Genomic DNA, 25720 nt, shown 5'->3' on the forward strand with positions numbered 1-25720 from the left:
TGTGCCGTGTGTCTCTTCTGGGGAGCTGATCTCTGGCTGTGACCCTCCCAGCAGATGTCAACTGTCCAGAATCCCAAGAAGTCTTAGTTAGCAATGAAGCCTACTTGCAGTTTGGCAGAGGATGCCTCTCTGGGGCTGCGATTGCCCCCTTCTGGCTCTGGCTGCCCCTGCCTGCCTGTCTCTGGCAGGGGATGGGCCGGTCCGCAGCTGGCTAGCTCTGCTCAGTTCTTTATTCTGTGACCAGGGCTGGCAGTGTCTTAGGTTAGGGCTTTTCATGGGATAGTTCTTTCTCTCCCTCTTCTCTCTCTCTCTCTGGCTATCCCACAGTCCTGGTTGCCATCTCAAGTTCCCTTGGGGCATTCAGGCCCAGTCTTTACCCTAAACAATGCAGCCCGTGCCTCCCTGTCCAGCCCCCACTTGCTAGTGGCAGATGAGAGTGTCTGGGCTGCTTCTCCACTGAGTGTTGCCATTAGGCATGTAATCTGTGGGTTTTATTTATTTATTCATTTATTTTTCCTCCCAGTTATGTTGCCCTCTGAGATTCCAAGATTCGTCACAGACCCGCCAGTGGGAGTGTTTCCTGTTTTCTCTCTCTCTTTTTTAAAATTTTTATTTTTACTTTATTTTACTTTACAATACTGTATTGATTTTGCCATAAATTGACATGAATCTGCCACGGGTGTACATGAGTTCCCAATCCTGAACCCCCCTCCCACCTCCCACCCCATATCATCTCTGGATCATCCCCGTGCACCAGCCCCAAGCATCCTGTATCTTGGGAAGGGCACAAAACTGAGGGTTACCTGGTTTCTCTCTTTTTAAAGACACTTTTCCCAGGACAGATCTCCATCCCTACCTCTTTTGTCTCTCTTTTTATCACTTATATTTTGTTCTACCTCCTTTCAAAGAGAATGGGTTGCCTTTCTGGGTGCCTGATGTCCTCTGCCAGCATTCAGAAGTTTTTTTGTGGGACTTGCTCAGCGTTCAAATGTTCTTTTGATGAATTCGTGGGGGAGAAAGTGGTCTCCCCATCCTATTCCTCCACCATCTTAGGACCCTCAAGACATTACTCGTAGTAAATTCTTCTTAATTCTGTGATACTCGATCAAATAAAGGGAATTTTAAAATATTTTTGATCCAAAGATAGGAAAATGGTGGGAAGGAAAAAATAAAAACTGTCTATATATAAGACTGAGAATAAAGCTTAAAAAGAGACTTCCTAAAATTCTATAAAGATACTGAATTCAAACAAGGAAAAAAAATGGAAATCCTAAAAAAAAAGTGGAAGGGGCAAATTTTATTTCACAATGATCAAAGAACAACTTCTGGTTTTGATACTTTGAGTCATGCAATCCAGAGCACTAGTATAATTGGTCTTTTATACTTGGCATCAAATACAATCTCTTTAGACCCTCTTTTAAATCTCGGTTTCTCAGACTGTAGATGAAAGGGTTTAGCATGGGTGTGACCACAGTGTACATCACCGAGGCGACTGTACTTGAATGTGAGGTGTGGGTAGCAGCAGAGCTAAGGAACACTCCTACTGCTGTAAAATAAAACAGGAAGACAATTGAGAGGTGGGACACACAGGTGGAAAATGCTTTATACTTCCCCTGAGCTGATGTGATTTTACATACGCAGGAAACTATTTTAGAATATGAGTAAAGGATACCAGCAAAAGGACCAACACCCATCAGGACAGCTGAAAAATACATCACTATGTTATTAAGAAAGTTGTCAGAACTGGCAAGTTGTACCATCTGACTGAGTTCACAGAAAAAGTGGGGAATTTGTACAACTGGACAGAAGGACAATCGCAACACCATTAAGCTGTGTAGCAAGGAATACAAGGCAATCAGCACCCAGGATATCAGAACCAGCAGTCCACAGAGCCGGGGGCTCATGATGACCATGTAGTGCAGGGGGTGGCAGATGGCCACATACCGATCATAGGCCATCACACTCAGGAGAATGTCATCTAATCCTGCAAAGAGAATGTAAAAATACATCTGGGTGATGCAGCCTTCATAGGTTATGACTTTGCTCTGTGTCTGGATGTTCCACAGCATCTTTGGGATGGTGGTGGAGGTGAAACAGATGTCTACAAAGGACAGATTGGAGAGGAGGAAATACATAGGGGTGTGGAGGTGGGAGTCTGAGCTGACGGCCAGGATGATGAGCAGGTTTCCAAATACAGTGATTAGGTACATGGAGAGGAAAACCCCAAATATGAGAGGCCGTAGTTCTTGTTCTTCTGAAAGTCCCAGAAGAAGAAACTCTGAAATTCGTGTATTATTCCCTGGTTCCATGGGGTGGAGGTGACTACCAGGAAAAAGGGAAACAACATGACTAGTTTGCACACAAACTGGCATAATTCACATAGCTGAAATACTGCAATTTCTATTTAGCCCTCAAGTAATTGATCTTAATACCTTATTTATAGAAAAGTTCTCTTCCAAAGTATACTCCATTTCATCTCTGACAAAGTTTTTTGTCCCATTCTCATCACATTGGCAAAGAGCTCATATATTCTAGAGTTCTAATGAGGTATTTCTTCATTTATTTGAGAAATACATATTTAATGCTGACCCAGTAGAAAGTGTGGACTTCCCTGGTGGCTCAGAGGTTAAACTATCTGCCTCCAGTGCAGGAGACCTGTGTTCGATCCCTGGGTCGGGAAGATCCCCTGGAGAAGGAAATGGCAATCCACTCCAGTATTCTTGCCTGGAAAATCCCATGGAGGGAGAAGCCTAGTAGGTTACAATCCATGGGGTCACAAAGAGTCAGACATGACTGAGAGACTTCACCTTCACCTTCACCTTCAGTAGAAAGTGCTGAAAAATAAACCTCTCCCAATCCAAGGATGGTGAATGAGGATATTTCAATAAAACATGATAGACTATGTCAGAATGTGCTATGAAGAAAACAAATCCAGGTATAAAGGAGAGAGTGGTAGGGGGTGTTATTTTGTCCTGAGTTTTCAGGGAAGAGCTTCAAACTAGGTGATGTTTGAAGATTCCTGAAGAGAGAGAGAAGAAGCCTTTGTGATGTCAGAAGAAGTGTGTGCCTGGCAGAGGGAGCTGCCACTGCTAAGAACCTGACAAAGATGCTTGTTCCACAAGTTCAAGTGCAAACAAGGAAGCCAGGGGGCAAAGGAATAAGTAGGAGGGGGAGTGATTAGAGATGTTGTCAAGGATGCTGAGGAACAAGGTGGCCTTCCTGCTACAGCTGAACCTTCAGCACATAGAAAATCCCTCCTTCCATGTGGTTCCTTGCACTTTATGAATTTAGTTTAAAATCATCCTGTGAATTATGTCAGTTTCCCTACCTAATTCCATCTATTGACTAACTTCTGACCTCTGTATTATAAGTCATCTTAACATATGAGTACAGATGCCTCTGCTTTAATGCCAAAGAATGCTCAATCTACCCCACAATTGCACTCATCTCACACGCTAGTAAAGTAATGCTCAAAATTTTCCAAGCCAGACTTCAGCAATATGTGAACTGTGAACTTCCTGATATTCAAGCTGGTTTTAGAAAAGGCAGAGGAACCAGAGATCAAATTGCCAACATCTGCTGGGTCATCAAAATAACAAGAGAGTTCCAGAAAAACATCTATTTCTGCTTTATTGACTATGCCATAGCCTTTGACTGTGTGGATCACAATAAACTGTGGAAAATTCTGAAAGAGATACGAATACCAGACCACCTAACCTGCCTCTTGAGAAACCTATATGCAGGTCAGGAAGTAACAGTTAGAACTGGACATGGAACAACAGACTGGTTCCAAATAGGAAAAGGAGTACATCAAGGCTGGATATTGTCACCCTGCTTATTTAACTTCTATGCAGAGTACATCATGAGAAATGCTGGGCTGGAAGAAGCACAAGCTGGAATCAAGATTGCCAGGAGAAATTTCAATAACCTCAGATATGCAGATGACACCACCCTTATGGCAGAAAGTGAAGAGGAACTAAAAAGCCTCTTGATGAAAGTGAAAGAGGAGAGTGAAAAAGTTGGCTTAAAGCTCAACATTCAGAAAATGAAGATCATGGCATCTGGTCTCATTACTTCATGGGAAATAGATGGGGAAACAGTGGAAACAGTGTCAGACTTTATTTTTGGGGGCTCCAAAATCACTGCAGATGGTGATTACAGCCATGAAATTAAAAGATGCTTACTCCTTGAAAGAAAAATTATGACCAACCTAGATAGCATATTCAAAAGCAGAGACATTACTTTGTCGATTAAGGTCCGTCTAGTCAAGGCTATGGTTTTTCCAGTAGTCATGTATGGATGTGAGAGTTGGACTGTGAGAAGGCTGAGCGCTAAAAAATTGATGTTTTTGAACTGTGGTGTCTTAAAAGACTCTTGAGAGTCCCTTGGACTGCAAAGAGATCCAACCAGTCCATTCTGAAGGAGATCAGCCCTGGGTGTTCTTTGGAAGGAATGATGCTACGGCTAAAATTCCAGTACTTTGGCCACCTCATGCAAAGAGTTGATTCATTGGAAAAGACTCTGATGTTGGGAGGTATTGGGGGCAGGAGGAGAAGGGGACGACAGAGGATGAGATGGCTGGATGGCATCACTGACTCAATGGACGTGAGTCTCAGTGAACTCTGGGAGTTGGTGATGGACAGGGAGACCTGGTGTGCTGTGATTCATGGGGTCACAAAGAGTCAGATACAACTGAGCGACTGAACTGAACTGAACTGAACTGAACAGATGCCTCTGCTTTAAGATCTGGTCTCTCTTCACAAGGCACAGGCACGCGCGCGCGCACACACACACACACACAACTCACACACACACACATGATGTTTCTGGTTTGTATTACTATCATGAAATGGTCACCCAGATCCACCATCGTTAGGTCGTGAATGGTTAGCACATCGAGCTTGTCAGATCAAATTATTATTCTCCAAAAGAATGTATAACTTTTACCCAGAAGTTCCAGGATTTTTTTAAAAATTTATGGTGTTTTTCATTGAAGCATAATAGCTTTACAGAATTTTGTTGTTTTCTATCAAACCTCAAAATGAATAAGCCATAGGTATACATATATCCCATCCCTTCTGAACCTCCCTCCTATCTCCCTGTGCATCCCACCCCCAAATTCCAGTTTATAAACATCCTATAGACCAATAAATTGTTGGTAAGGCCAATTTCTTCTCGGTATTTAGAGAAGAATGAGAAGTGTGAGAGAGAAAGAAAAAAGTGAAATGAAATGGACATAGGCAAATTAAGAGGGAAAATATGCAATAAACTCAAATGGCCTCTGAGACAATCCATCAACGAAAAGTTTCCTTGCTTCACCAATATTCCAATTCCAGTGGCATCTCCTTGATGCCCAAGAAATAATAATAAAGAGAAAAATATTTTTCCAAGGACATAAACAGGGATATATTCACGATGTGATATATATCACTGTTTAAATATCTCAAGAGAATAAGAAAATGGAACATAAACTACCAATTCAAAATCAGAAATAAATGAAATATAATAAAAGTTGGATATATTTTATATGAAGAAGCAGAATACTGCTTTTTCTTGAGAAGTTTTCCTATTTGTTTACTTCAGTTCATAAATAAGATTATTAGACTTATTGTCTACTTTTCCTGAAAGCCTTTTATGTCTCCCATTCCTTCTCACGGGGCTCCCTTGGTGGCTCTTAAGTAAAAAATCTGCCTGCAATCCAGGAAGCCAAGGTTCAATCCCTTCATCAGGAAGATTCCCTGGAGAAGGCAATGGCACCCCACTCCAGTACTCTTGCCTGGAAAATCTCATGGACGGAGGAGCCTGGTAGGCTGCAGTCCATGGGGTCGCTAAGAGTCGAATACGACTGAGGGACTTCACTTTCACTTTTCACTTTCATGCATTGGAGAAGGAAATGGCAACCCACTCCAGTGTTCTTGCCTGGAGAATCCCAGTGATGGGGGAGCCTAGTGGGCTGCCGTCTCTGGGGTCGCACAGAGTTGGACACGACTGAGCGACTTCACTTTCCAGTATTCTGGCCTGGGAAATTTCATAGACAGAGGAGCTGGGTGGGCAACAGTTCATGGGGTCACAAAAGGATCAGATATAACTTAGCAACTAAACCACCACCACCATTCCTTCTAACTGAACTTCCTCTATTACCATTTGTCAACATTGACGAATGAAGGATTCACTTTATTTTTAGACCTAAATAGATACACTAATATTAGGAAGGCCAGAAAATAACAGCAGTGACCTCTGGCCTCTGGACTATGCTAGATTGGTCCTCAGTGACATCAGGTGCATGCTCCTGGATTCCATCCTCTTTGACCTTCTCCTGAAATGTGTGAAATGTGGAGCTCTCACCTGCCTGCAGATTGAGAGAAAAGGCTTTCCCTGTAGAGATCCAAGTTCCTTTCTAAATGATTAATGATGCAGACCGAAATTTTTTACCTAAACAAGACAACAGGAGGGGATAAAAATCAAGCATTGGCTCCCAGACAGATTCAGGAATCTAAATTAAGGACTAGGTACTCACCAACCAAAGTGGCACAGGCTGAGGGGCTGTAGCAGAGGAGATATTTCCAGCTTCTTGTGTCAGCTCACAAGGCTTCTCTGGCGGCTCAGTGATAAAGAATCCACCTGCAATGCAGGAGTCGCAGGAGATGGGGGCTTGATCCCTGGGACATGAAAATCCCCTGGGGGACTGCATGGCAACCCACTCCAGTGTTCCTGCCTGGAGAATCCCATGGACAGTGTTGCCTAGATGGCTACAGCCCGTGGGGTCTCAAAGAGTTGGACAGGACTGAAGGGACTTAGCAAGCATGCACACATGTTAGCTAATTGGGTATATTTTCCTTTTGTTACTCTAGCCTCCAATACATGATTTCCCTTGGGGACACCGGGCTGGACACAATGCAGTTATTTTTCTGTTGATTCTCTGTTGCTATGTGATTGCATTATAAGTGGGTGATTCAGTTTTTATCATTCCTTTCCCTTTAATTCTCCTGCTTTCAAAGAACTAAGGCTCCAGAACCTCATCACATCCCTGAGATCTAAATCTTTTTTTTTAATACTTTAATGAATCCTTTATTTGTCTCCCCAATTCCTTTATTTTTTATTTTTTTTTATTTTTTTATTTTTTAAATTTTAAAATCTTTAATTCTTACATGCGAACTATAACACTGAGGATTTGTCTTGATGAGGTCCCTACAGTCTCCAAAGCTTTGATTTGTGGTAGAGTTAAAAAAAAATACTGAAATTTTTAAAACTACTATTTCCCTCTTCAGAACTGGGGATAACCTTGCTCCTTCAGTATAAAAGTGTGGGTGTTATACTCCCTGGATTCATACTAGTTTTTCCAAGCCAATTACAAGTTTCTCAGTTATATCAGAAGTCAACAGCTGCCCTTTAGTCTCTCATTATAAAATGTTTATAACTATAAGAAAAATATTTATATGTTGATATGATAAATGAAAATTGCTCAGTCGTGTCTGACTCTTTGCCCCACATGGACTATACAGTCCATGAAATTCTGCAGGCAAGAATCCTGGGATGGGTAGCCATTCCATTCTCCAGGGCATCTTCCTAACCCAGGGATCAAACACAGCTCTCCCGCCTTGCAGGCAGATTATTTACTGGCTGAGCCACAAGGGAAGCCCAGTAATACTGGAGTGGGTAGCCTATCCCTTATCCAACGGATCTTCCTGACACAGGAATTGAACCAGGGTCTCCTGTGTTGCAGGCAGATTCTTTACTAACTGAGTTACCAGAGAAGCCTGATATGGTATTAATATGACCATAAACCAGGCTTCCCAGGTAGCTCAGTGGTAAAGAATATGCCTGCTAGTGCAGGAGATGTGAGAGACGCAGGTTTGGTCCCTGGGCCAGGAAGATTCCCTGGAGGAGGAAATAGCAACACACTCCAGTATTCCTCCCTGAAGTATCCCATGGATGGAAGAGCATGGCAGGCCACAGTTCATGGGGTCACAAGCAGTTGGACACAACTGAGTGACTAACAATGACCATCAAATTCTCTTAGCATCTTATAGCGATTGTCAAATGTAATTTTTTAAATAGTGCATTTTTTGAGGTAGCACTTTTATGGACTCCATTCTCTGTTGTCAGATTGGAACTCAGAAGGATTTAATGTTCTACATAAAAGTACAAACCAAGTAAGGGCTGGAGTCTGGATTGAGGTCTCTTAGTTCTGGAACTCTGTCCCAGTGATTCTCAACCAGATATGATTTTGACACTGGAGATACTTGGCAATATCTGAAGGGATGCTACTAATCTCCTATAAACCACAGAACAGCACCCAATACAAATAATTCTCCTGCCCAAGGCAGCATAACAATGTGAGAAATCCTATTCCAGACAAGAATATCTATAAATTCACTGTTCATACAAATCACCAAGGTCTGTGGTTCAAATGCTGATTCAGATTCCTCAGGTCTCTAGTGGTCCAGGGACTGTGTTTCTGATCATTTGAGCCAGAATATCAGATTCCAGTCTAAATTCTTTACACCCTGAAAAGAAGGGAACTTCTTTAACACTACCACTGGTGGTACTTTGATACTTGCCACTGCAAGTAATCTTTTCAGAGCCCTGTGTATGTCTTCATATCTTAGACTATAGATGAAGGGCTCAGCATGGGTGTGATCACAGTGTACATCACCGAGGTGATTGCACTTGACTCTGAGCAGAAGGGCATGAGTAGCCACAGGGCTGAGGTACACTCAAAGCCCATCCTGTGAAACAAGGATACAAGTGAGAGGTGAGATGCACAGGTGGAAAGCACTTGGTACTTCCCCCAAGCTGATGGTATTCCAGATAGAGAGGAAACTCTAGAGTAAAGGATCCCAGGGAAGAGATTTGTTGTTCAGTCACTCAGTTGTATCTGACTCTTTGTGACCGCATGGACTGCAGCACGCCAGGCTTCCCTGTCCCTCACCATATCCTGGAGCTTGCTCAAATTCATGTCCATTGAGTTGGTGGTGCCATCCAACCATCTCATCCTCTGTTGTCCCTTTCTCCTCCTGCCTTCAATCTTTCCCAGCATCAGGGTCTTTTTTAACAAGTCAGCTCTTCACATCAGGTGGTCAAAATATTGGAGCTTGAACTTCAACATCAGTACTTCCTGTGAATATTCAGGATTGGTTTCCTTTAAGATTGACTCGTTTGATCTTGCAGTCCAAGGGACTCTCAAGCATCTTCTCCAACACCACAGTTCAGAAGTATCAATTCTTTGATGCACAGACTTGATGTTCCAACTCTCACATCCATACATGACTACTGGAAAAACCATAGCTTTGACTAGATGGACTTTCTTCAGCAAAGTCCCTGCTTTTTAATATACTATCGAGGTTTGTTAAAGCTTTTCTTCCAAAAAGCAAGTGTCTTTTAATTTCATGACTGCAGTCACCATCTGCAATTATTTTGGAGCCTAAGAAAATAAAGTCTCTCACTGTTTCTGTTGTTTCCCCATCTCTTTCTCTTAAAGTGATGGGATCAGATGCCATGATCTTAGTTTTTTGAATGTTGAGTTTTAAGAATGCTTTTTTTTAAATATAAATTTATTTCTTTTATAATATAAATTTATTTATTTTAATTGGAGGTTAATTAGTTTACAATATTGTATTGGTTTTGCCATTTGACTCTCCTCTTTCACTTTTATCAAGAGGCTCTTTAGTTCCTCTTCACTTTCTCCCATAAGGGTGGTGTCATCTGCATATCTGAGGTTATTGCTATTTCTCCTGGCAATCTTGATTCCATCTTGTACTTCATGCAACCCATCATTTTTCATGATGTACTCTGCATATATAAGTTAAATAAGAAGAAAGACAATATACAGCCTTGGCCTACTCCTTTCCAAATTTGGAACCAGTCCATTACCAACCTGGAATATAACAGCTTCAAATTACATCATCATGTCATTAAGAAAGGTGTCACAATTGACTAGTTGGACCTCCTATTTGCTTTTACAGGAAAAGTACAGAATTCCAAGAAGGTACAGAAGGACAGTTACAACACTGTTAATCTTTGTAACAAAGATTGTAGGGCACTCATGTACCAAACACCAGAACCAGCAATCCACAAAGTGTGTGTGTATGGGGCGAGGGGCGGTGTTCATGGTGACAGGATAGTGCAGAGTTTGACAGATGGCCATGAAGTGGTCATAAGTCTCTGTGGTCAGTACAGTGCTGCCCAAATCTACAAAGAGTAGGTAAAATTATATTCATAGGTTATGGCTTTGCCTGCTTTGGGATGGTGGTGAATGTGAAACATATCTTAAAGGGACAGATTGGAAAAGAAGAATTACATGGGTGTGTGGAGTCAGAGACGGTGACTAGGATAATAAGCAGGTTTCTAAGCACAGTGATCTGGTACATGGAGAGAAAATGTGGAAATATAAGGTGCTGCAGTTCTTAATAATAATTGCAGAAGAAGAAAATTTGAAATTCGTGTATCATTTCCTGGTCTCATGTGGCCCTCATCAACTTGTTGATTTTTTTCTCTTTGATAATAGCCATTCTTACTGTGGAAGGTGTACCTCACTGTGATTCTGTTTCTTTGAAGACTGATGACGTTAAGCCTCTTTTCATGTGTCTGTTGGCCATTTGTATATCTTCCTTGGGAGAAAATTTCTAGTGAGGGTCCTCTACTCATTTTTAATATGGTTGTTTATTTTTTTCAATTGAGTTGACTTAGTCTGATATATATTTTGAGTTTTCTGTTTCTGCCTATCAACTTGATTTTTTGGGTACTTTTGCCTTCTCATTTGAAGTAGAAGAGAACACTTCAACTTTGCTTATATGACAGTTCTGGGTGCTGAACCCCTCAGGTTTTCTTTATCTGGGAGAGCCTTTATTTCTTCTTCATATCTGAAGGATACCTTTGCTAGATGGAGGATTCTTGGCTAGCAGTTTTTATATCACTATAATTTCAGAATAATATTCCATTCTCTCTTGGACTGTGGAGTCTGTGCTAAGAAATTTGTATACGTGTGTGTTGGAGAAGGTCTTTTGCATTGAAACATTTATGTGTCCTATTATACCTCTGTAGATGTGTGCATTCGGTTCCTTCCCCAGACTTGGAAATTTCTCAGCTATTATTTCTATACATAATTTCTCTGTTCCTTTCTCCCTCTCTTCTGCTTTTAAGACACCCAGTATCCTTCTTACCTATTCTAGTAGAGTCAGAAGTTTCTCAGAGAATATCTTCATTTAAAAAAAAAAAAGAAAGAAAGAAATCTTAGTTCTGTCCTCACATCTACCTGAATCATTCTACCTTTGAACTCACGCTCTCTCTGCTCCATATGGTCTCCACTTCCAGTGCTTTGCAATTCATCCTTCGTCTCATTTACTGAGTTCTTCAGCACCAAAATTTCTGTTCAAGAGCTTTCATTATTTTAGAAACTGTTCTTATGTTCATTATTTTTATTCCTCAGCTAACTGAAGTGTCTTTGGGAGTTTTCTTCTAGCTTGTTGAGCTTCTTCATGACACTATCTTGAATTCTCCACTTGCTTGATCACAATCTTACAGGACGTTAAATTAGTTCATGGATAACTGTTGTTTTCTTTCTGTGATTCCATGTTACTGTGGTTTTTCATGGTGCTCAGTGGGTTGCTCCTCTGTCCATGCATTTGAGGAAGCAAACAGTGTTCTTATGTAGGTAAAGCCTTGTATACTTTGATTCTAACAATTCAACAGATTGCTAACAGAGGTCCTTCTACATTTTTCGATTAAGTGACTTTGTGGCACAAGTTTTTGGTTTCTTTCATATGAGCTGCTTCTGGCTATACTTGAGGAAGTACACTTTTTGCATTTCATGGCCTCTTCCAGAGGCATTGTCATTGTCCTTGCCATCAATGTTTGTGCCTCCAGCACCAGTGGTGACCTGGTGTTGTCAGTGTCCCTGATGTGGCTGGCATCTTAGCTGGGGAGGGGTCCTAGAATGGTAGGTGCTCTTGCCACATGCACGGTGACCTTGCGTGAGGGCCCCCCACTGATGCCTGGTTCCCTGGGGCTGCAGGTGCTGCTGCATCCAGGAGGCCGGGGTTATGCGCACCACCTCCAGTGGGACTCCCAGGTGCTCTGGGGCTGCAGCCTCAGCTGCCTCAGCCATGGGCTGGGATCAGCATCACCACCTCTGCTGTTCCCCTGGCTCTACCTCCTCCATGTGAAAAATCTGCACCCCTTCAGATGTACAGCTGTGTGTATCTCTGGTGTCCCGATGTGTTGGATAGAAAAAATAAAAAAAAACTTTATTTGTGATGTTATCTACAAGTTGTAGATTGAGGGGAGAAACAAAGAGAGTGTCTTCTGCCACCATAATACTGACGTCACCAATGATAGACTTTTCCCCACAAGCTATAAGATTAAAACTGGGGCTTCCCAGGTGCTGCTGCTGCTGCTTCTAAATTGATTCAGTTGTGTCCGACTCCGTGCGACACCATAGACAGCAGCCCACCAGACTCCCATGTCCCTGGGATTCTCCAGGCAAGAACACTGGAGTGGGTTGCCATTTCCTTCTCCAATGCATGAAAGTGGAAAGTGAAACTGAAGTTGCTCAGTCATGTCTGACTCTTAGTGACCCCATGGACTGCAGCCTACAAGGCTCCTCGTTCATGGGATTTTCCAGGCCAGAGTACTGGATTGGGGTGCCATTGCCTTCTGCTTTCCCAAGTGGCTCAGGTGGCTTTGCGGTTAAGAATCCACCTGCCAATGCAGGAGATGCAGGAGATGCAGGTTCAATCCCAGGGTCAAGAAAATCCCCAGAAGGGAAAATGTCAACCCACTCCAGTATTCTTGCCTGCAGAATCCCATGGACAGAGGAGCCTCGTGAGCTACACTCCATGGGATCACAAAGATCAGACACCACTGAGGACACATGCATAAGCATATGATTAAAATACACAAATAAATGGAGTAGACTATCATATATTAGTGAAGAAAGAATTGCTACATGGCTCCATACAACCTCATGGATGAGCTTTAGAGTTCCAACATGCAGAATTACTGAGAAACATAAACTCATGAGAAATCCAGCAGAGATCAGAACAACTCCTAAATATTAAATCTCATTTGATAATAAAGACATCACATTAGAGGAGTTACTGTTAAGATGACTGGTTATGCAGCAACAAGTAAATGAATAAAATAAAAAATGGTATAGGACTGAGATCAACTCCAATAATGTCAATGTATGCATTTATTCTGATCTTTAAAGATAGCATTCACTACTCTGTTTTTTAATTGTATTACAGATAATGATGTTAAAATGTTTATTCCATTGCAGTTTCCTTCCAGGTAAGCAGGATATTGGCAAACATGTTTGCACAAATTGTGACCTGAACCACATGACTGGATAGGTGGTCAAGCTCTCTAGTGAGTCATCTTTGATCATGAGGTATATACACCAGTGTTCTTGCCTGGAGAATCCCAGGGACAGGGAGCCTGGTAGGCTGCCATCTATGGGGTCGCACAGAGTCGGACATGACTGAAGCAAATTAGCAGCAGCATACATATTGAAAAATTTGACCTTTGAGTAATGCAGAGTTTGGAGGCAATGGCACCTTGTGCAATTGAAAATCTGCCTGTAACATTGCAATCAACCCTCGTTATCTGTAGCTCCACACCCTCTGATTCAGTCAATCCTTTTATAAAATTATATAAATTGCCCTGGGTTTCACTTGTACACTTTTTCATATGAGTAATATATCTCATGAAATGTTTATTTCCCTGAAAGCAAGGCAGAAATTACTCGGGATGACATTTGTCATTTAAGAAAGTATTATTCCTCATGTCACTCCACAAAAAATAGGAATGTCCAAATATCTCATATCTAAAGTTTGGAAAATTTTGAAGTAGAAAAAAATCACAACTTAAATAAAAAGCACCTAAGTCATAGTATGAAAAGAAATTTTAATAAAGTGAGTAACTGAGACTGTATAGAAAAGTTGAATTTTTATAAAAAATGGATATCCAAGGAAATAAGTAGAAGGAGCAAATTTTATTCCACACTGAGGAAAGTGTCACAATTTCTGATTCTCAGGCTTGAGGAATGCAGTCAAGGGCACTTCATCTGCCCCAGGACAATTGGCCTTTTTATAGCTATTATTCCATAGACTCTCTTCAGAGCTCTCTTTATGTCTTTGTTCCTCAAACTGTAGATGAATGGGTTCAGCATGGGTGTGACCACAGTGTACATCACAGAGGCTGTTGCACTTGAGCGTGAGCTGTATGTAGCAGCAGAGCTAAGGTACACTCCCAGGCTTGTACAATAAAATAAGAAGACAACTGAGAGATGAGATGCACAAGTGGAAAATGCTTTAAGCTTTCCCTGAGTTGATGAAATTCTTCGTATGGCAGAGACTATCTTAGAGTAAGAGTAAAGGATACCAGCAAACGGCCCACCAGCTAGTAGCACTGATGCCACATACATCACCATGTCATTAAGAAAGGTGTTAGAACAGGCAAGTTGGACCATCTGACTGAGGTCACAAAAAAAGTGGGGAATTTCCACCTCTGTACAGAAGGTCAGCTTCAAAGCCAGTAAACTTTGTAACAAAGAATGCATAGCACTCATCATCCAGGGCATCAATACCAGCAGTCCACAGAGCTGAGGGTTCATGATGACTGTGTAGTGCAGGGGGTGGCAAATAGCCACAAAGCGGTCATAGGCCATCACTGTCAGGAGGAAGTCATCTATTCCGGCAAAGAATATATAAAAATATACCTGAACGATGCAGCCTTCGTAGGTTATGGCTTTGCTCTGGTTCTCGATATTCTTCAGCATCTTTGGGATGGTGGTGGAGGTTAAGCAGATGTCTACAAAGGACAAGTTGGAGAGGAAGAAGTACATGGGGGTGTGAAGATGGGAGTCAGAGATGGTGGCCAGGATGATGAGCAGGTTTCCAAACACACCGATCAGGTACATGGAGAGGAAAAGTCCAAAGATGAGGGGCTGCAATTCTGGATCTTCTGAGAATCCCAGAAGAAAAAATTCAGAAAATTGTGTATTGTTACCTGGCTCCATGTGGTGGAGATGACTACCAGAAAAAATGAAAATAACATGAATAATTTTCACACAAAGTAGCATAACTCACATAGTGCAATTTCTATTTTGCCCTCAATAAATTAATTTTAATATCTTGTGTTTAGAAAAGTTCTATTTCATCTCTACCTGGGCATTTTTGGCCATTCTCAGCATATTCCCAAAGGAATCATGCATTCTACAGTTGTAATGAGAAATGTAACTTCCCTGGTGGTTCAGAGGGTAAAGCGTCTGCCTACAATGCGGTAGACTCGGGTTCAACCCCTGGCTCAGGGAGATCCCATGGAGAAGGGAATGGCAACCCACTCCAGTATTCTTGCTGCCCCCCAGGCCACCCCACCAAAATAATAATAACTGTGGCTGTGTGGGTGCAGGAGGGCCGAGAGGAGCTACTCCAAGTTCAAGGTCAGTGAGGCAGTGAGGAGATACCCCTCGTCCAAAGTGTGGAGCAGCATCTGCGCTTTGCTGGAGCCACTGTGAAGAGATAGCCCATGTCAAAGTTAAGAGAAACCCAAGTAAGAAGGTAGGTGTTGTGAGAGGGCATCAAGGGGCAGACACACTGAAACCATAATCATAGAAAACTCGTCAATCTAATCACATGGACCACAGCCTTGTCTAACTCAATGAAACTAAGCCATGCCATGTGGTCCACTGGAGAAGTGATAGGCAAACCACTTCAATATTCTTGCCTTGAGAACCCCGTGAACAGTATTAAAAGGCAAAATGATAGGATACTGAAAGAGGAACTCCCCAGGTCGGTAGGTGCCCAATATGCTACTGGAGATCAGTGGAGAAATAACTCCAGAAAGAATGAAGGGATGGATCCAAAGCAAAACCAATACTCAGCTGTGGATGTGACTGGTGATGGAAGCAAGGTCTGATGCTGTAAAGGGCAATATTACATAGGAACCTGGAAAGTTAGGTCCATGAATCAAGGCAAATTGGAAGTGGTCAAACAGGAGATGGCAAGAGTGAACGCTGACATTCTAGGAAAAATCAGCAAACTAAGATGGACTGGAATGGGTGAATTTAACTCAGATGACCATTATACCTACTACTGCAGGCAGGAATCCCTCCGAAGAAATGGAGCAGCCATTATGGTCAACAATAGAGTCCAAAATGCAGGACTTGGATGCAATCTCAAAAACGACAGAATGATCTCTGTTTCTTTCCAAGCCAAACCATTCACTATCACAGTAATCCAAGTCTATGCCCCAACCAGTAATGCTGAAGAAGCTGAAGTTGAATGGTTCTATGAAGACATACAAGACGTTTTAGAACTAATACCCCCAAAATATGTCCTTTTCATTATAGGGGGCTGGAATGCAAGTGTAGGAACTCAAAAACACCTGGAACAAGAGGCAAATTTTGCCTTGGAGTACAGAATGAAGCAGTGCAAAGGCTAATAGAGTCTTGCCAACAGAATGCACTGGTCATAGCAAACATCCTCTTCCAACAACACAAGAGAAGACTACACATGGACATCACCAGATAGTCAATACCGAAATCAGATTGATTATATTCTTTGCAGCCAAAGATGGAGAAGATCTATACAGTCAGCAAAAACAAGACCAGGAGCTGACTGTGGCTCAGATCATGAACTCCTTATTGCCAAATTCAGACTTAAAATGAAGAAAGTAGGGAAAACCACTAGACCATACAGGTATGACCTAAATCAAATCCCTTATGATTATACAGTGGAAGTGAGAGATAGATTTAAGGGACTAGACCTGATAGACAGAGTGCCTGATGAACTATGGATGGAGGTTCGTGACATTGTACAGGAGACAGAGATCAAGAACATCCCCTTGGAAAAGAAATGCAAAAAATAAAATGGCTGTCTGGGGAGGCCTTACAAATAGCTGTGAAAAGCAGAGAAACAAAAAGCAAAGGAGAAAAGGAAAGATATAAACATCTGAATGCAGATTTTCAAAGAATAGCAAGGAGAGACAAGAAAGCCTTCCTCAGTGATCAATGCAAAGAAATAGAGGAAAACAACAGAATGGGAAAGACTAGAGATCTCTTCAAGAAAAGTAGAGATACCAAGGGGACATTTCATGCAAAGATGGGCTCAATAAAGGACAGAAATGGTATGGACCTAACAGAAGCAGAAGATATTAAGAAGAGGTGTCAGGAATACATGGAAGAACTGTACAAAAAAGATTTTCACGACCAAGATAATCACGATGGTATGATCACTTACCTAGAGCCAGACGTCCTGGAATGTGAAGTCAAGTGGGCCTTAGAAAGCATCACTACAAACAAAGCTAGTGGAGGTGATGGAACTCCAGTTGAGCTATTTCAAATCCTGAAAGATGGCGCTGTGAAAGTACTGCACTCAATATGCCAGCAAATTTGGAAAACTCAGCAGTGGCCACAGGACTGGAAAAGGCCAGTTTTCATTCCAATCCCAAAGAAAGGCAATGCCAAAGAATGCTTAAACTACCGTACAATTGCACTCATTTCACATGGTAGTAAAGTAATGCTCAAAATTCTCCAAGCCAGGTTTAGCACTATGTGAACCATGAACTTACAGACGTTCAAGCTGGTTTTAGAAAAGGCAGAGGAACCAGAGATCAAATTGTCAACATCTGCTCAGTTCAGTTCATTTCAGTTGCTCAGTCGTGTCCAACTCTTTATGACTCCATGAATTGTAGCATGCCAGGCCTCCCTCTCCAACACCAACTCCCAGAGTTCACTCACACTCACATCAATCGAGTGATGATGCCATCCAACCATCTCAATCTGCTGGATCATTGAAAATGCTAGAGTTCCAGAAAAATATCTATTTCTGCTTTATCGACTATGCCAAAGGCTTTGACTGTGTGGATCACAATAAATTGTGGAAAATTCTGAAAGAGATGGGAATACCAGACCTCCTGACCTGCCTCTTGAGAAACCTATATGCAGGTCAGGAAGCATCAGTTAGAACTGAACATGGAACAATAGACTGGTTCCAAATAGAAAAGGAGTATGTCAAGACTGTATATTGTCACCCTGCTTATTTAACTTATATGCAGAGTACATCATGAGAAACTCTGGACTGGAAGAAACACAAGCTGGAATCAAGATTGCTGGGAGAAATATCAATAACCTCAGATATGCAGATGACATCACCCTTATGGCAGAAAGTGAAGAAGAGCTAAAAAGCCTCTTGATGAAAGTGGAAGAGGAGAGTGAAAAAGTTGGCTTAAAGCTCGACATTCAGAAAATGAAGATCATGGCATCTGGTCCCATCACTTCATGGGAAGTAGATGGGGAAACAGTGGAAACAGTGTCAGACTTTATTTTTTTAGGCTCCAATATCACTGCAGATTATGATTGCAGCCATGAAATTAAAAGATGCTTACTCCTTGGAAGGAAACTTATGATCAACCTAGATAGCATAATGAAAAGCAGAGACATTAATTTGCCAACAAAGGTCCATCCAGTCAAGGCTACGGTTTTTCCAGTGGCCATGTATGGATGTGAGAGTTGGACTGTGAAGAAAGCTGAGTGCTGAAGAATTGATGCTTTTGAACTGTGGTGTTGGAGAAGACTCTTGAGAGTCCCTTGGATTGCAAGGAGATCCAACCAGTCCATTCTGAAGGAGATCAGCCCTGGGTGTTCTTTCGAAGGAATATGCTAAGGCTAAAACTCCAGTACTTTGGCCATCTCATGCGAAGAGTTGACTCACTGGAAAAGACTCTGATTCTGGGAGGGATTGGGGGCAGGAGGAGAAGGGGACGACAGAGGGTGAGATGGCTGGATGGCATCACCGACTGAATGGATGTGAGTTTGAGTGAACTCTGGGATTGGTGATGGACATGGAGGCCTGGCATGCTGCAATTCATAGGTTGCAAAGAGTCGGACACGACAGAACGACTGAACAGAAATATTTTCATACATTCGAAGACTATGTATTGAGTGTCAACCATGTTCAAAACACATATTGTTTAGTCGTTAAGCTGGATCTGGCACTTTTGAGACCCCTGGACTCTGTGTAGCCCGCCAGTCTCCTCTGTCCATGGGATTTCCCAGGCAACAATACTGGAATGTGTTGCCATTTCCTTCTCCAGGTGATTGATCTTCTCAGCCCAGGGATTGAATCCGCCTCTCCTGCATTGCCAGATGGATTCTCTACCACTGAGCCACCTGGCAAGTCCCTCCAAACAAATACAGGTAACATATATATGGTGCTAAAAAACAGAAGTTTTCACAATCCAGTGATGTTGAAAGATGATGTGCAAATATAATATAATATGTCAAGTAATAAGAGTTGCTATGAAGAAAACAGAACTAGATATAAAAGAGAGTAGTAGGAGGTATGGAGAAGGCAATGGCACCCCACTTCAGTACTCTTGTCTGGAAAATCCCATGGATGGAGGAGCCTGGAAGGCTGCAGTCCATGGGCTCACTGAGGGTCGGACATGACTGAGGGACTTCACTTTCACTTTTCACTTTCATACATTAGAGAAGGAAATGGCAACCCACTCCAGTGTTCTTGTCTGGAGAATTCCAGGGACGGGGGAGCCTGGTGGGCTGCCGTCTATGGGGTTGCACAGAGTCGGACACGACCGAAGTGACTTAGCAGCAGCTGCAGTAAGAGGTATTTTCATGTATTGAGTGTTCAGGTAAGGTCAGCAATCAAGGTGATAATTGAACAGATAACTCAAGAAAGGGAGAGAAGGATCTAGTATGATATCAAGAGAAATATGTGCCTGGTGAGGGGCCACTACAAAGGACCTAAGGAAAATGTTTGTTCCTTGCACTTTATGAATTTAGTTGCAAAAGCATCCTGTGAATTAAAATGTCTCCCATCCTTAGTACCTTCTGCTGACTGAGGTCTGGGCTCTGTGATAAGGCACCTTAATAGATGAGTCCAAGTGCCTGTGCTTTAAGGACTGCTCTCAAGGCACAAGAACACACTCATGGACACACACACACATGGTCACACCACATCCTCCTGGGCTATGTTCCTACTATGCATTTCTCACCCAGAACCACCCTGCTCACGCCATATACCATTATAACTCAAGTTGATCACATCAGATCATCTTTCTCCTACAGAATGTATAAATGGTACCCAGAAATTCCAGATCATAGCCTGCCCAGAGACCAATAAAATTGGAGTTCATTTTTATGATCACTTTCAGCCTTATATTTGAAGAAATATAAAAAGTATGTGTGTGTGTGAAAGAGAGGCAGGAGAGAGAGAGAAGAGAGGGAAATGAAATAGACATTAGAGGGTAAAAGATTTAAAAAGCTCTAATGGTCCAGTATTTTGGCCACCTCATGTGAAGAGTTGACTCATTGGAAAAGACTCTGATGCTGGGAGGGATTGGGGCAGGAGGATAAAGGGACGACAGATGAGATGGCTGGATGGCATCACCGACTCGATGGACGTGAGTCTGAGTGAACTCTGGGAGTTGGTGATGGACAGGGAGGCATGGCATACTGCAGTTCATGGGGTCACAAAGAGTCACACATGACTGAGCAACTGAAATGAACTGAACTGAATAGTCCCGGAGACTATGTGATGAATTATAGCTTCCTTTGTTTCACATTCCAATTCCAGTTATCTATTCTTGATGCCCAGGAAAAATAATTTTCAAGAAGAAAAATACATGTTTTCCTTGACTGAAACAGTTATACTTTTATAATGAAAGAAACCTGAAATATTTGACTATCCCAAAAGAAAAATGGGCAAAGTAAATAAACCAACAAAAATGAATATCCAAAGGAAAATAACAAAAGCTAAACAAATTTTATATAAAGCAATAGAAGACTTTTTCCTCAAATCTTTTTCCATTTCTTTGACCAATTTTTTACTGTTCTATAGGGAATGAAGCAAGCTCTTTCCCAGTTTCCTTATGGGGCATCATGTGTTTGTTATTCTTGGAGTTTTAGCACTATCATATATTTAAAATAAATCTGATGAGCATACCCCAATGCTATTCTGGTCTTTGTTCAACATGCAAAAGGCTTTCAAACTATGCTCTGTAAATTATGCAGACACTATGTCAATCCATCCTTTTGTCCTGAATAAATTTTTTCATAGGATTCATGCCTGAAGATGTTATATTATAATAGATGTTCATTGTACTATTACTTCACCATGGCAATGCAAAATCCTAATCATCAGAGACTTCAACTGCTATGGTCACTATTGTACTTTCAGCAAGATATGTGAATATATGTGCACTTATATAGAAACAGGGGCTTTGCAGGTGGCGCTAGTGGTAAAGAACCTGCCTGCCAATTCAGGAGGCAAAAGAGAGACAGGTTCAATTCCTGGGTCAGGAAGGTCCCCTGGAGGAGGGAATGCAAGCCACTCCAGTATTCTTGCCTGGAGAATCCCAAGGACAGAGGAGCCTGGGGCTACAGTCCATAAGGTCGCAAAGATATACAATGGAAGCTGCTTAGCACGCACACAGGCAAACAGAAACGCTTTTAAATGTATGTGAAGTTACAAAATAAAGAGAATTGCAGGAAAATTAATTGAATAAATTAGTTCCAAAGCAATTGTATTTTTAAAAAATTGAATAGAGTTTCACATACTAATTCAAACAATATTTAAAAAGTAATGATTAACTGATATCCGATTGGGAAATGTGTAAACATGAATATAATATACATAATGTATAATATAACAGATTTTGTTAAATACATATAAGATTGTACTTCAATTTGGGATGATTAGATTGTAGAATAAATCAGAAGGATTATCTATCCAATATAAAAACCAGTCTTTTTCGGTGAATGCCTAGAAAACTACACACTAAAATCCACAAATGTGCTGAACTGCCTTAAAGCAAGAAATCCAGCATAAGATGACGTAATTAACTAAGTAAAACGAAAAAGGATTTTTATGGCAAAACAGTCCCCAAAAGGTCAACGGAGAAACAACAATTCTTAAAAATCTTTTCAAAAGCTGGTAATGGTAGAATAAGAGTTTTATATTATGTGGGCATATAATAATAAAATCGACACATCAAAATGACAATTCAAGGTATTAACTTTTTATCAATCTCAATAACAGTTAAGGAAAGAACACTTTTTCACAACCATCCATCTGGGGAAATACTTGCAGAGTTGTCACACAGTTTACAGAGGTACTTTGAAACAGGGAGCAAAGGTGCACTATCTGTATTTGCAGACAGAAATTTAAGATGTTACACTGTTGGGAAAGCCATCTGAACAATGGCACAGATATTAAAAGTACAGACATTCTCTACCTGGAGCCTTCTCAATCTCAACACTGTTGACATTCTCAGACAGGTTGTTCTCTGTGGTGGGGTCTATCCTGTGTCTTGCAGGATGCCTAGAGCATCCCTGACCTCCACCCACTGTTCCAAGAGTAACAGATAGATATTTCTACAAGCATTGTTCAGTGTTCCCAGGGAAACAGAGTTCCTCTAGAAACACAGTTTAAATTTAACAATCTCAAATATTTTTGTAGGAATGATATAATTACAACTTGAAGAGGAAGATTAGGAAAGACAGCCTGCAGAGTGAGTAGCACAGCCCCTTATGAAATACTAAACAGCTATTGAAATAATGAACCCATATTGCATTGAATATTAGTTGATTAGAAGAAAATCCCTGGGGCATTATTGACCAGTAAAGGAAAAGGTAGGAAAAAAAAAAGTGCACTGAATCAAGAGTCTCTGTGATGTGCATAGGATTCTATTCATACGTTTGTAGAAAATTGTATGAATAGGTGTTTGTACTTAATATAGAAAGAAAAATTTAAAAGAAACCAAGCATATGTGAGACATTGTTACTGAGAATAAAGCTAGGTTGAGTTGTAGTGGTTTTAAAATAACTGAATGTAACAAGATTGAATGAATATCTATAAGTTTCATAAAGACCTGAACATAATAATTTAATGATACCAACATTGGCCACTAATTAAATGTTAAATTGCCAAAGAATTGGAAATAAAATAAGAGAAGATATTTTAAATGCAAACAGGAAGCAGTATTCAAGTTCATTTTTTTTTCTTAAATAAAGATAGATGGATTCAAATATGCTCATGAAAGACAAAGGTGACATTTAATCAAATGGTTCAAAAAATGATTTCTACATGATGTCCACAGGTAATACAACTTTTATAAATACATCTAACCTCAAAAGATTAAAAGGAAGAATAAGAAAGAAGAGAGTAAAAGTTAGAAATATGTTTAATAGGTGGTTGTATGTGTGTGTGTGTGTGTGTGTGTTAAGTTGCTACAGTCATGTCCAACTCTTTGCAACCCTGTGGACCGCAGCCCACCAGGCTCCTCTGTCCATGAGAGTCTCCAGGCATGAATACTGGAATGGGTTGCCATGCCCTCCTCCAGGGGATCTTCCAGACCCAGGGATCCAGCTATTTCTCTTATGTCTCCTGCATTGGCAGGTTGTGTTCTTTACCACTAGCATCATCTGGGAACCTCATAATAAGTGATTAATTAGCACTAAAATATATGCAGGAAAACAATCACTGTCATTTTTTTAAAGCAAATATCGTTGTGACGAATATTACAGTGACGGCTCAATTCTTTCCATAAAAAAATGTAAAAAGCAATGGAGAGAACACCATATGACCGACTGACCACATAAATTTTATGTTACCAAACATTCTCACAAATACATCTATATATACATAAAATAACAAAATGGCAAGCATTTTGTGGAAAGAAAATAAAGCTTCCAATTCATTTTGAATAATGTGAGCAAAGACAGGAATAAAAACACTCCAATTGCAGCATACAAAGGGTTCTCACAGACAGTTTTTTATCAACAGAGTAAATGTGTAACACAGAGATAAATATACGTATGTGTGTGTATTTGTGTGTGCTCAGTCATTTCCAACTCTTTCTATATGAGAATGCATATAAAACTTTTCAGCAAAGGTCTTTCCCGATTGCCCAGTGAGTAAAGAATCTGCCTGCAATGCAGGAGACACAGGAAATGTGGATTTGATCCCTGTATGGGAAAATCCCCTGGAGGAGGAAATGGGAACCCACTCCAGTATTCTTGCCTGGAGAATCCCATGGACAGAGGAGATGGCAGGCTAGAGTCCATGGGTTTACAGAGTCAGACACGACTGAGTGACTGAACATTACAACAAAGAGAAGGTACTATCTGTCAAGAATTTTTAAAAATTTATTAATTTTTGTTTTTCATTTTATTTTACTTTACAATACTGTATTGGTTTTGCCATACATCAACATGAATCTGCCACTGGTGTACACGTTCCCAATCCTGAACCCCCCTCCCACCTCCCTTCCCATACCATCTCTCTGGGTCATTCCAGTGCACCAGCCCCAAGCATCCAGTATCCTGCATCAAACCTAGACTGGCGATTCATTTCTTATATGATATTATACATGTTTTGATGTCATTCTCCCTAATCATCCCACCCTCGCCCTCTCCCACAGAGACAGTAAATTTATTTATTTTTAATTGAAGGATGAAACTTTACAATATTCTATTGGTTTCTGCCCTATGTCAACATGAATCAGCCATCACATACATGTTTGCAGGGATATATTTTCATGAAGCCCTTAGTTCAGATCTTACTCATTAATATGGAAACAGTCAAATATGACCCATCTTTAAAAAAGAAAATCCTTACTTCACTGTACATCTGTCCACATCTAACAATTTATTTCTCCACTCTTATTACTTTGTATTGTCATTAGGCTTATGTTCAAATTTTATTGGAAACACTTTATGCCTCCCATTGTCTCTTCTACTTGGACTTCCATTTTTTATCATTTAATTGGCAACACTGAGCCTTACCTTACTGAGGTTAATCTTTGCTTCTCTTTTGCGTGCCTGCTCAGTTACTCAGTTGTGTCCGACTCTTTGCGAGCCTGTGGACTGTAGCCCACCAGACTCCTCTGTCCATGGGATTCTCCAGGCAAGAATCCTGAAGTGGGTTGCCATGTCCTCTTCCAGGGGATCTTCCTAACCCAGGGATCAAATCCATCTATCTTATGTCTCTTGCATTGTCAAGCAGGCTGTTTACCACTAGCACCATCTGCGAAGCCCTTGCTCCTATTTTAGTCCTAAGTGAATGCATTTATTTATGAATTAGGGTTTCCTGAGTGTTGCTAGTGATAAAGAATCCACTGCCAATGCAGGAGATGCAAGGGTTTAATCTCTGGTTTGGGAAGATCCCCTGAAGGAGGAAATGACAACCCACTCCAGCATTCTTGCCTGATAAATTCCATGGACAGAGGAGCCTAGCAGGCTACAGTCCATGGGGTTGCAAAGAGTCAAACATGACTGAGTGAATGAGCCTGCACACACAATAATCTGGGTAGCAAACTACCACACTAATCTCTGGTATCTGAGTTAGGCTGGACTCAATCACAGGTGACCTCAGATAAATGTTCAAGGTTTGCATTGTATTTCTCTCCCACTGTGTCTACTGGGCTCTCAGACTCACCTAGATGGGAACTGAAAGAAAGGTCTTTGTGTGGAAGTTCAAATGCCTCCTGGAGGGTTGACAATAGAGACTGAAGCTCTGTGCCCACAAGACAGCTGGAGGGAGTAAAGGACTGGTTTCCCAGCCAAACTGAGGTTTTCAAAGGAAACATGTCCTGTAGTATCTAAGATTTCTCAGGCTGAGGGAACCACAGCAGAGAGATTTTATTGCTCACCTCGCTTCTCAGTAGGCACCTTTCTGCTCTAACACCCATACTCTGTACC

The 25720-nt window shown here is 41.3% G+C and overlaps 2 protein-coding genes across 2 annotated transcripts; both read right to left on the minus strand.

Annotated features, from left to right (window-relative positions):
- On the minus strand, positions 1362-2309 carry LOC102180757 (olfactory receptor 7A5-like). The gene has a single exon (XM_005701805.2). It carries the CDS (start codon positions 2307-2309, stop codon positions 1362-1364), a length of 948 nt encoding a protein of 315 aa, XP_005701862.2.
- Positions 14051-15019, minus strand: LOC102181030 (olfactory receptor 7A17-like). The gene has a single exon (XM_005701806.2). It carries the CDS (start codon positions 15017-15019, stop codon positions 14051-14053), a length of 969 nt encoding a protein of 322 aa, XP_005701863.2.

Source organism: Capra hircus, chromosome 7, assembly GCF_001704415.2.
Source record: "Capra hircus breed San Clemente chromosome 7, ASM170441v1, whole genome shotgun sequence".
Lineage (NCBI taxonomy): Eukaryota > Metazoa > Chordata > Mammalia > Artiodactyla > Bovidae > Capra > Capra hircus.